Here is a 13,058-nt window from a genome sequence, read left to right as displayed (position 1 = left end):
GACTACAGGAGAGATCGAAGCCAGGCAGCACCCCACGGAGTTAAACTCCGTAACCAGGGAAACACCACTTCCGCTGACGTCATTACGGCGACACGTGGATCCAAGATGGCGGCGGCGATGGTGAGTGAAGGAGACTCCGGGAGCCAGAGCTGGAGCGGGGTCCTCCGGGGGCTCCCAGGACCTTCCAGCGCCCCATGCCTGGCCCGAGCCACCTCCGGGACCCCTAGCTCAGTCCTGAGGGACGTCCCTGACTGGGCTTGTCTGTCCCAAACTCCCTCTCCCCGACCCTGGTCCCACACTCAGGCTTGTCAGGGCCCAGAGTTTTGGGGGAGGCACTCGGTAGGAGGGAAGGTCTCGGTTACCGTCTCGGCCGGTTCCTATTCCTGCTTTGGTCTCCACCTCCTGTGACCCCCTTTTTTTCTAATTTTCACTTCCCAGCCCCGACCCCTCTGAAGAGCCCCCTATTATTTCCATCCTTGCTCCTCCTCCTCACGTCCAGACTTTGGTCTCTCCGCCTTCCGCCTCCCCTCTGTCCTGACCGGTTCGCGGATGCGACCTCACCTCTGACCAGCCTCCCAGCCCAAACCCAGTCTCAGATCCTTTCCGGAGCCCTGTCCTCACCTCCACCTTCAACTGTTCCCACCGCGCACAGGTCTTGACTGTCGCTACCCCGGAGCGTGCCCTTACACTGCCCCCACCCCCCCCATCTTCTGTCTCCAGACCCTTCCCTAAACCTTTGTCTGGTCTTCTCTAAATCACCTGTCTGCCTCTCTTCGGGGGAGCTTTTATCCCATTGGTTCTCAAACTTCACTGTGCATAAGACTCGGGGTGTGCGTGGGGGAGGCATGTTAAAAATGCAGTTTCCTGAGCCCCACTCCCAAAGTTGTAATTCAGTAGATCTAGGTGATGCCCAGGAATCTGCACTTTTAGAGGCACTCCAGTGATAATGATTCAGATGACCTGTGAACTGCGTTTTGAAAAACACCTTACCAGCCTTGTCTGCTGCCTCCCTCTTGGGTGCCCCTGCAGGGCCACACAGCTCTTTAGGTGGAGGGTTCATTAGAATGGAGCTTGTTAGGATGAAGCCTGTGTGTGGATAAGAGTGCAGGTAAAAGAGCTGTGCCTGGAATGTGGGTCAGAACATTATTGGCTCCTAGTACAGAACCCGGGAAGTAGATCTGTGAAAGACAGACCTTCCTTCCAGAAGCTCAGCTCACATTCTCCTTGTCAAGGGACCAGAACCAGAATTGAAGTCACTTCATCCAGAGCGATTTTCTAGGTCTTCCTGTATGTTGCTTCCTCAGCAGATAATTTCATCCTGAGAGTAAATGCAAAGGAAGACAGAAAAAAAGGAGCTGACATTTAACTTCAGCAAAAAAAAAAAAGAAAGAAAGAAAGAAAGAAAGAAAGATAAGATTCTTGTGTAAATTCTTTGGTGTTGGTTTTCTCCAAACAATGGTATGTTAATGGCTGACAATGAGTTTCCCTCCTGTTAACCAATTGGTAACATCCTTTTTGTTTAATGAGGGATTCCTTATTTAGAACCTCGGAGGTCAGGTAAAAGATTTCATAGCCTTGCTTGATTTCTATGGTTTCAGACTCCAGTTTAAACCACAAGTGGTGTGTTGAAACTGATTTTTCTCTGGACTATGTTCAAAACAAGAATGGTGTAAGAATGTAACAGAAAAAGTCACACCCTCCTTTGCCGGAGGGGAAAAGTTCAATAAAGTGGCATTTATCACATTGCACTGGGGAAGTTCCTGCCCTGTTCAGAGGTTTTTAAAGAGGTAATAAGTTAGCAATACGTATTTCTGGCACACATTGACTTAATAAATATATGAGTGCCTGCTCTGTGGCAGGAACTAGGGATGTAGTTGTGAATTCGAGGGTCATGATCCCCCACCCTTGTGGGGCTTTTCTAGTTTGAGGAGAGGAGACAGGCAGTGAACGAATGAACAAGTAGATGAATGACATAAGGTCAGATTGTGATAAATGCTGTGGAGACAGCAAGGTAAAGTGATAGTGTTTAGGGGCGATGGGGTGATGCAACTACTTTGGATTAAATGGTCAGAGAAGTCTTTTCAGAGGTGATGTGAGTTGAGACCTGACTGACAAGAAGGAACCAGCATAATGCAAAGAATGTTCCAGGCAAAGAAAATGGCAAGCATAAAGGACCAGCGTGGGAAAGAGCTTGGTATATTTGAGGAACACAGAAGGCTGGAGGGGCTGAAGCATGGTGAGGGGTGGGGGTGGGAGAGAATGATGCAAAAGGAAACTGGAGAGGCAAGAGCAGCTGTGTTTCTAGAAGCACGCCTATCATTGCAGTGGATTGTAGTCTACAGTTTGTAGTCTGTGGGCTGCATTTTGAAATAGACTGTTCTATTAGGGTGCTTCCCTTTCCCACCCCTCCAGAACATTCCATTTGGGGAGCCGGCTTGTTTTCAGCCTGCAGGGAAACCATGAAAAGGAGTTGGGATTTTATTCCAAGTTCGGTGAAAAGCACGGTCAGTGATTTGGTGTTTGTCACATCACTTGGGAGTATCGTCCTGTGCTTTCATGGTGTATAGAGTAACTGATTTTAAGCTGAAGTTGTAATGTATACAGTGACTCACAGAGGCCAGTTTAAAGGGTGCACACGAGAAACTTCATGTTTGATGCAATAGTGAAAATGAGTGGAATCAAGTGTATTACAGAGGGACGTGCGTAACAGGGCAGAGTGGGGTCACAGATAGACTTGAGTTTGGTCTGTGTCAAGCATTTATTACACGGAAGTCAAAACAGTCCCCACACCCTTGTATAATTAATGTTTCACAACCAGTGGGGATGGAGGTGTGTGAATGTGCTCTGGGGGTATATGGGTTTCCGTGGTAATTCATACAACTAAAGAGGAACCAAGCTAGTGGATTCAGTGACCATGGGAACAGGCTGGGTTTTTGGTTTGTCCTTTTGTTTTGAAAGTTAGGGTTATGGGTGCAAGCTGCTAGAGATGTTTTATGGAATTTTCCCTCCCTCCCTTTTCTTGGTGAATGGCTCTTCTTCCTCAGGGGTTGGGCTGCCACCTCTCAGGTCTGTGTTTGCACAGTGGGTGTTTCCTTACTAAAGCTGCAGGGCAAGACTTCTCCCACCATAGCAGTGGATGGCTGATGTAAATGGAAGTTCTGTCAGTTTCCTGCTTTCCTCGTACCCTGGATTTAGATGACTTTATAAAGTAACAGGATACTGAGTTGTTCTACCTGGGTCTTGGGTGAGAGGCAGGCCCATATCTCATTGTTGCTGGAATTACTGAGCATATGAAATATGTTTTGGGAAATATTTTGGTGGCATTTGGAAAATCCATTGAGTACATTTGTAGGCACCTCAGGAGTGTGGAGACCTCCAGTTGGAGAATAAAACTGTACTTCTCTCACATGTATCATGGTTCATACGATCTGGATTTTATCGTTTTCCTTTCTTTATTGGATATAATTCATATACGATTAAATATACCCTTTTGAAATGGCAGTTTAGTGGTTTTTCATATATTCACAAACTTGTGCAATCCTCACTACCATTGACTTCTAGAACATTTCATCACCCCAAAAAGAAATGCTTTAGTAGTTACTTCCCACGCTCCTCTGTCCCTGTCAACCACTAATCTACTTTTTATCTGTATAAGATTTGCCTACTCTGGACAATTCCTATAACTGGAGTCATAGAATATGTGGCGCTTTTTTTTTTTTTAACATAGTATAATGTTTTCAAAGATCATCCATGTTGTAGCATGTATCAATATCTCATTGCTTTTTGTGGCTGAATCATGTTCCACTGTGTGGATAGACCGCATTTTGTTTATCCTTTCATCTGTTGATGGACGCTGGGACTTTTGGCTGTTGTGAAGAACGTGGCAGTGAACATTTATGTGCACATATGTTTTTTTGTGCAAACACATATTTTCAGTTTTTTGGGCGTGCACCTAGGAGTGGAATTGCTAGCTCAGGTCACAGTGTTTTGGAGTTATTTGGGTTTGATCGAGTCCAGAAGCAGAGGAATGGGCCGAATGACCACAAGCTTCATTTGGACAGATGGAGGCAGTGTAGCCAGCTACGCCCATCCCAGCAGTTCCAGTCAGAAGCACAGGAACTGTTTTTAATGGCTCAATCTGGATGGTAGAGGGCTGGAGTGCAGGAGGCCTGGACTCTGCCAGCAGTCCCATGTGTGGGAAAGTTGCTGTTTTGTCCGGGCCTCGCGTGTGGCTTGGTATCTGCTCATTGAGAACAGAGCCCTGGAGCCCGAGTCAGCAGTCTGGGCTTAGTCCCAGCACTGACAGCGATCCACTTTGTGGCCTGAGGCAAGTCACTTTGGTGTTTTTTTGGTTTGTTTCCACAAGTGTCATATATGAGATTAAAGTTTGGACTTAATGGTTTCAAAATTTCAGGTTGAAAATTCTGCACGTCAGAATACTCAAATTTAAGTGTTTTTTTCCCCCCATGATCATAGTGTCTGTAGTCTTTCCCAGCTGCTGTCTGCTGGGTGTGCTGCCTCTTTGATCTCTGCAGTTGCCCTACCTGGTATGGATTGGATTCCACAGGAGCCGCTGTGTCCTTGGAGTTAAGGTGCCGACCCCAGGCCCTGGTTCCGATGCGTTTCTCTGAGGTGCTCCTTTAAAGGAGCACCTTAATCCTCTCAGGAAGTACAGAGGAGACTGAGACAACATTAAGTTGCCTCTTGGTTTCTTTTTTACAACTTGGACAAAAGTTCTCCTTTGATCTTGGCATTAAAGAAACAGGTCACAGAATGCTGGAGAAGGTTGAGTTTTGATCTCTGGGCACTGGCAGGAAGGTGGGAAGGACCCAGGATGAGCAGGGCCATCTGGCCACGGACGAATGATAGCCACCTACCACCCCCCAACCTGCTTTGATCCCTGAACCATTTGCTGACACTAGTGTTTCCCAAATGGGGCACTGTTGGGGACACCCAGGACTTCTCAGTTCCATCTCCGTCCTCTTCATTGCTTCCTTCTCTGCCTTCCTAACATGATTTCTCACCTATGCCTGAGCATTAAACTGACAGGCCTCCCACGGTTTGAAATCCTGAGGTTTTGTATTCAGAGGATATGCTTAGTGCTACTAACAGTTCTTAAAAAACAAAATCAAATCATAAGTTGGAACTGAATTCTTAAGCCGGTTTAGAAGGAAGTGTGGGTGCCCTGGCAAGTCACTTAACATCTTTGGGCCTTACTTTCTACTCGTGGTACATTAGATGCTATAAATTTCGCAGTCCATGGGCCACATCTTCACGTGGAGTTGATTTGGGGTGGGGTTTTTTAAATTTGTTTTGTTTTGTTTTGACTGGCACAGGCTTAAAATTTTTTGAGTTGGTTGCCAAAACATTTCATAATTGGGAGATTTCACATTTAAAAGCTTCTAGGTTTTCATTTTCTCTTGAGAATTTGGGCCCAGATTCCCTGTCAAGGGCGTTCTCCATATGGGGCCCAGCTCACCAATCCTCGGTGCCCTCCTGTGTTACTCTTGAGCAGCCTCACCGTTTAGGTCACGTGCATGGTCCCACTAAGTGTTTAAATTTGCAACCCCCGAATAAGTTGGTCTCTTTATAAAGTGTGTCCTACTCTGACATCCTGATTCAAAAGCTATCAAAGGTTTGTAGTAACCACCTATGTGACCTGACTTTAAGAGAAAAATTTCTACTCACATGATACATTTCAGTTGATAAACCATATGCCCATCCAGTATTCCATATAATCCTTACAAAAGTCCATTTTACAGGTGAAGAAACTAAGCCTTGGTCTAAGGACCTGGGCTAGAATCTGACACTGTGATTGATTTCATAACTTTGGGCAAGCTGTTTTTTAAACCTCAGTTGCCATTTTTAAAATTTTTGTGTGTGTGTTTAAAACAAAATACATATATATACACATGTATGTACACATTTATCATTGTAACTTTAAAAAAAAATTTTAATGTTTATTTTTTGAGAGAGAACGAGCAGGGGAGGGGCAGAGAAAGGGGACAGAGGATCTGAAGCAGGCTCTGCACGGACAGCAGAGAACCCGATGAGGGGATGTGAGGGGATGAGGGGCTCAGGAGATCCTATCATTGTAATTTTTTTAAAGTATACAGTTCAGTGGCATCAATTACATTCACATTGTTGTGCAACACTCACCACCATCCATCTTCAGAACTTGATATCATCCCATACTGAATCAGTTGCCTGATTTAAAAAAAAAATTTTTTTTTTAATGTTTGTTTTTGAGAGAGAGAGAGAGAGAGCGAGCACGAGCAGGGGTAGGTGTAGAGAGAGAGGGAAATACAGAATCCAAAGCAGGCTCCAGGCTCCGAGCTGTCAGCGCTGAGCCCGGTGTGGGGCTCAAACCCACGAACTGTGAGATCATGACCTGAGCCAAAGTCGGATGCTTAACCGACTGAGCCACCCAGGTGCCCCCAGTTTCCTGATTTTTAAAACGAGAATGATACTGTCCTCAAAGGATTGATGTAATGATTAAATAGACCATGAGATGAGAGTGCCTAGCACAAAAAGAGCTCTCTGTAATTTTTCAGTTCCAAGGTTTGAAGTCTTCCAGAGGGGAACCATTTAAGCCTGTTGGTTCAACAAACTGAGCGTTCTTTTATAAATGCCCAAAGGGGAGAGGGAAGGTGAGTGCATTTCTTGTGTTTTATTTCTGCACTTTATGGCCTGTAGGTTTAGGCCTGGTTGTCTGTTGCTTGGTGAGGGTAGTTATTATTTTCACTTGGACTCTTGCACAGCTGGCTGTGGGTTTTCCCAACTCCCAAAGAACAGCTTTGAGTCTTTTATGTATCTGCTCAACAGCAACTCTGTATCTATGAGCTCTGAAATAAAGGCTACATTTTCAGAGCCTCCTGTGGCTAATTTGGTTCTCCCTCCTCCCTTTTTCTTTTTCCTCTATTAGTTCTTTAGCTCCATGGGGGCTGCTTGGTAAGTGGTCCTAAGCTGTCGTTAGCCATCTTGTGTGTGTGGTTGAATTCTTAGGGAGCTTTAACTGATTGGGTAATTGATTTCAGTTAATTGTTGGCAAACTGTGCCCCAAAGCCATTTTCTTTTTCTTTATTTTTTTCTTAATCTGGGGAGCAGTTACTACATGATCTTAAAATGGTGACTGTATCTTTGAGAAGGAAATGAAAGAATCTAGCTTACTGTTCAGGCAGGCGCTGCTTTTGCAGCAGGAGAGGTGTGGAATAAGAACCAGAAAAGCTGTTCAGACAGGCCAGACTTGATCACTGGGGTGATGCTATTTATGGGAAAGAAGACTGCAAGGCAGGGGGCTCCAGAAGAGAAAATGTTAACTTATGGCTACAGAGAAGTATGAGTGAATGAACTAATTTTTAGTTCGCAGGGGGAAGAAACTTATTTTCCTGGGAAGAAGTTAATTGTTCACACCTTTCAAACTGGGTGGAGCAGATTTTAGGAGGAAAGGGGTACTTTTTAGTCCTACCAGTTCTTCATTGGGCTCTTGGGAGAGATTTTTCTGCCTGCCCAGCCCCCCAAGAATAAAATAGGGAGGGCAAGACCTTGATTCTTGGGTCTCTTGAGCTTTATAACTTTCCAGGTCACCCATATCTTTGCCAGTGATGGCGTGTTAGATTACAGCATGAAGGGCTTCTAGATTGCTATCGCCTTGTTTCTTGACATGCTACCTTTGCTGCCTCGTGACTTGGAAACCAAGTAAAGCAAAATAATGTTGAATGGGCTGGTTCACATGTTAGGACTCCCACTCCTTTCTTGGCTCTGAACAGACATTTGCTAACTACTTAATTGGCTTTTCATACTGAACCACACATGGAAGTTGCAATGATGATAATTAAAAGTTACAGGAAGGTACAAAGGAATTTCCTAAAAAGCAGGTATTTTGCTACTTCCTAATTTCCTTACAGAAATGAAGTGTGGATCAAACATCCTCTATCAGGTTGTCTGGGCTGCAGCGACAATGAAGTCAAAGAGTCAGAAAAAGTTGGAATGGTAACAAGTACAAGGGTCTTATCTCTGGGACCGGTGAACTTCTAGGTCCATGATCCTCCTGGGGTCATATTATCAGATTGTGTTTTTTTTTTATTTTATTTTATTTTTAATTTTTTTTTAACGTTTATTTATTTTTGAGACAGAGAGAGACAGAGCATGAACGGGGGAGGGTCAGAGAGAGAGGGAGACACAGAATCTGAAACAGGCTCCAGGCTCTGAGCGGTCAGCACAGAGCCCGACACGGGGCTCGAACTCAAGGAGTGTGAGGTCGTGACCTGAGTCGAAGTCGGCCGCTTAACCACTGAGCCACCCAGGCGCCCCCAGATTGTGTTTTGGAGTGTGTTTTCTGGGAACAGGTTCTAGATCCTTCTTTTTTTTTTTTTTTTTAATTGAAGTATAGTTGACACACGTGTTGTATTCGTTTCAGGCACACAACATTGTGATTGTTAACTCTAATCGTTATGGTCTGCTCGCCATCTGTCACCTTACCACACTGTTCCAGTATCATTGACTGCCTTCTCTATGCTGTACCTTTCATCCCAGTGACTTAGAAGAGTTTCAGAGGGGTCTGCAGTACTCTCCGCAAGGTTAAAGATTACTGATCTTGTTTGATTTCTCACACATCTTTGCACAGGGGCCATGCTAATCGCCGTTATCGTTCCAGTTCTAATTAGTACATGCGATGCTGAAGCCAGCACTGGTTATGCCTACATCTGTTGCCAGAATCCCCTCTGCACCGTCCTTGCCTTCTAGCTCTCGTTTTCTGTACATCTTCAGAGGAATTTGCCCAAGTATTTTCAGAGGCAACCCATTTCCTTCCCCTTCTTAAAATGTAAGTATTTATTTTGAATACGGGTGATCCATGTACCTGGAAAACAGGATAAATAAGTTATCAATGAAAAAGTCACGCAGCTACCCTCCTAGTCCATTCATCAGGGGTACATAGTCTTTGATGAAAAAAGAAAAGTTCCTCTAGAACATTTCTGTACACATAAAAATCTCTAAGACAACTTTTTATTATAACAAGTGTTCAACATGTACAAAAGAAGAAGACACGGCATAAGGAGCCCCCATATCCCATCACTCAGCTTCAACAACTACCATTCTATTGCCAGACTTGTTTCCTCTGTGCCTCCCTTGAACTGGTTATTTTTTTTCTTCAGGTTTATAAGGGTGTCATTCAACACCATAAAATGAGTGATGTTAAGTGTAGAATTCAGTAAGTTTTAGCGAATGTATAGACTTGTGCAATCGTCATCACAATGACACAAAGTTTTGGAACATTTCTGTCACCCCAGCAGGCTCCCTTCCAGCCAAGGGGATGACACTTGGAGACCACCCCTGCTCGAACACCAGCCCACCACTGATCTTTCTGTCTCTAGATTTGCCTTTCTTGGGCATTTCGCATAAGGGAATCAATCCTATACCATATAGACTTGCATTTGGCTTCATTAACCTAGTGTAATGTTTATGGAGTTCATCAATGTTGCAACATGAATTGGTAGTTCCCTCATTTCTGTTACTGAATGGTATTCCATTGAGTGACTACTACATTTTATTTCTCCATTCACCAATTGATGGTGTTTGGATTGTCAGCTTTGGACTTTGTGATTGAAGCTGTTAGAACATTCATGTACAAGTCTTTTTTTTTTTTTTTTAATGTTTATTTACTTATTTTGAAAGAGAAAGAGCATGAGTGGGGAGGGGCAGAGAGAGCAGAATCCCAAGCAGAGCCTGACAGAGGGCTCCATCTCACAAGTCATGAGATGGTGACTTGAGCCGAAATCAAGAGTTGGAGGCTTAACTGACTGAGCCACCCGTGTACCCCCATGTACTAGCCTTTGCATGGACTACTGTTTCCTCTTCTCTTGGGTAAATGCCTAGGATTGGAGCTGCTGAATAGTATACTAGGTTTATGTTTAGCTTTTTAAAGACACTGCCAAACTTTCCCATGGCTGTACCATTTTACACTCTTATCAGTATATGAGAGTTCCAGTTTCTCCCCATCTTCGTCCACACTTGTTACTGTCTGTTTTTGAGGTTAGCCATTCTTAGGGATGTGTGGTCTACCTCATTGTGGTTTTGGTTTGCATTTCCCTAATGACAAATGATATTGAACATCTTCTCATGTATTTATTAGCGTTTCATACATCTTTGGTGAAATGTATATACAGATCTATTGCCTACTTTTATTTATTTTTTTAAATTTTTTTTTTTTAACGTTTTTATTTTTATTTTTGAGACAGGGAGAGACAGAGCATGAACAGGGGAGGGTCAGAGAGAGGGAGACACAGAATCCGAAACAGGCTCAAGGCTCTGAGCCATCAGCCCAGAGCCCAACGCGGGGCTCGAACTCACGGACCGCGAGATCATGACCTGAGTCGAAGTCGGCCGCCTAACCGACTGAGCCACCCAGGCGCCCCCTATTGCCTATTTTTAAATTGGGTTGTTTGTCTTATCATTAAGTTATAAGAATTCCTTATATATTCTAGATACAAGTCTTCTATCAGATATGTGATTTAGAAAGATTTTTCTTCTTGTCTGTGACCTTTCGTTTTCTTTTTTTTTTCAAATTTTTCAAATTTGAAGTATAGTTGACCTACAGTGTATTCATTTCAATTGTACAGAATGGTGATATTTTATATACATAATGAAATGCTCACTACTATAAGTGTAGTTACGTTTGTCACCATACAAAGTTATTACAGTACTATTGACTGTATTCCCTATGCTGTGCTTTACATCCCCATGACTTATTTGTTTTATAGCTGGAAGTTTATAGTTCTTAATCTTCTTTGCCTATTTTGCCCATCCCCCTCATCCCATATCCTGTGGCAACCATTGATTTGTTCTCTGTGTTTATGAGTCTGGTTCTGTTTTGTTTATTTGTTTTGTTTTTTAGATTCCACATACAAGTTAAATCATATGGTATTTATCATTGTCTGATTTATTTCACTTAGCTTAGTACCCTCTTGGCCCATATCTTTCATTTCCTTAATGATATCTTTTGAAGTGTAAACGTTTTAAATTTTTATGAAATCCATTTTATCAAATTTTTAAATATAGATTGTGCTTTTGGTGTTGTATCTAAGACATCTTTGCCTAACTCAAGGTCACAAAGATTATCTCCTACTGTTCTTCTAGAAGTTTCAGCTTTTGTATTCAGGTCTAAGATACATTTTAAGTTAATTTTTGTGTATGGTGTGAGGCTCCTTTTGCAGATAGCTACCCAGTTGTCCAAGAACCATTTGTCGAAAAGACTATCCTTTCCCTATTGAATTGCCTTCTCAACCTTGTTGAAAATCAGTTTAAACCTATAGCTTTATTTCTGGACTTTGAGTTCTGTTCCTTTGGTCTTTATGTATATCCTTACCACACTGTCTTGATTATTATAGCTTTATAATAAGCTTAGAATTTGTTGTTTTTATAAGTTGTTTTGGATGTTCTGCATCCTTTGTGTTTCCATATAAATTTTAGGATCAACTTTTCAATTTCTACAAAAAAGGCTGCTGGGGGGCGCCTGGGTGGCTCAATCGGTTAAGCGTCCGATTTCGGCTCAGGTCATGATCTCATGGCTTGTGAGTTTGAGCCCCATGTTGGGCTCTGTGCTCACAGCTCAGAGCCTGGAGCCTCTTCAGATTCTGTGTCTTTCTCTCTGTCTCTGCCCCTCCCCCGCTCATACTCTGTCTCTCTCTGTCTCTTAAAAATAAGTAAACATTAAAAAAAAAAAAAGGCTGCTGGGAATTTGATAGGGATTGCATTGAATATATAGATCAGTTTGGGAAGAATTGCTACCCTAACAATATTGAGTCTTCCAATCCATGAATATGGAACATCTCTCCAGTTACTTAGAATGTTTTGTAATTTTCAGTATACAAGTCTTTTTTAAAAATTTATTCCTAAATATTTTATTCTTTTTGAAGGTATTACAGATGGAACTATTTTCTTAATTTTGGGGTTATTGCTAGTATGTGGAAATACAATTAATTTTTATGTTTACCTTGTAGTCTCTGACCTTGCTCACTTTATTAGTTCTAATAGTTGTTTTGTGGGTTCCTTAGGATTTTCTAGATATATAATATGTGATCTACAAATGAAAGCTCCTTTACTTTTCAGTATGGGTGTCTTTAATTATTTGCTTCAGTGCACACTGTCTGCATTTATGGCACAGTGTTGAATAGAAATGGCAAAAGTGGACATTCTTGCCTTATCAATCATTTTGGGAGGCTCATTCGGTCTTTCACCATTAAGAATGATGTTGGCTGTGGGTTTTTCATAGCTGCTCTTAGAATAGGAATAGGAGGGGTGCCTGGGTGGCGCAGTCGGTTAAGCGTCCGACTTCAGCCAGGTCACGATCTCGCGGTCGGCGAGTTTGAGCCCCGCGTCGGGCTCTGGGCTGATGGCTCAGAGCCTGGAGCCTGTTTCCGATTCTGTGTCTCCCTCTCTGCCCCTCCGCCGTTCATGCTCTGTCTCTCTCTGTCCCAAAAAAATAAATAAACGTTGAAAAAAAAAAAAGGATAAAGACAATGTCTTTCCTTTCTTAAAAAAAAAAAATAGGAATAGGAAGTTCCTTTCTATTCCTAGTTTGTTGAGAGGTTTTATCATGAGTGTTGGATTTTGTCAAGTGCTTTTTCTTTGTGAAGGTTGCGTGGTTTTTGTCCTTTATTTATATGGGGTATTACGTTGAGTTTCTGATATTAAGCCAACCCTCCTGTATTCCTAGGATAAACCCCACTTGGTTAAGATGTATCTTTTTTTTTTTTTTTTTTTTTTTTTTGAGAGAGAGAGAGAGAGAGAGTGAGTGCATGCAGGAGCAGGGGAGAGGGGCAGAGGGAAGGAGAGAATCTTAAACAGATTCCACGCTCAGTGTGGAGCCCAGTATAGGGCTTGATCCCACAACCCTGGGATCATGACCTGAGCTGAAATCAAGAGTTGGACACTCAACCAACTGAGCCACCCAGGTGCCCCATGTAGACCTTTTTATATATGCTGGATATGATTTGCTAATGTTTTGTTAAGAATTTTTTCCATCTGTGTTCATGAGGACGATTTGTAGTTTTCTTACG

At 42.9% G+C, this 13,058-nt stretch overlaps 1 protein-coding gene across 1 annotated transcript in view; it reads left to right on the top strand.

Annotated features, from left to right (window-relative positions):
* The first annotated feature begins 91 nt into the window (after positions 1-91).
* The window catches only part of TM9SF4 (transmembrane 9 superfamily member 4), a 52,888-nt gene continuing 39,921 nt past the window's right edge, over positions 92-13,058 (top strand). The window contains exon 1 of the mRNA XM_027069823.2: positions 92-120. Coding sequence (XP_026925624.1) covers positions 106-120 — 15 coding nt within the window. The 5' untranslated portion in view covers positions 92-105. The remainder of the gene's footprint in view (positions 121-13,058) is intronic.

The sequence above is a fragment of the Acinonyx jubatus genome, chromosome A3, assembly GCF_027475565.1.
Source record: "Acinonyx jubatus isolate Ajub_Pintada_27869175 chromosome A3, VMU_Ajub_asm_v1.0, whole genome shotgun sequence".
NCBI classification, from domain to species: domain Eukaryota; kingdom Metazoa; phylum Chordata; class Mammalia; order Carnivora; family Felidae; genus Acinonyx; species Acinonyx jubatus.
Note: the sequence above shows the minus strand (reverse complement) of the source record. Positions and strands in the feature narration are given on the sequence as shown.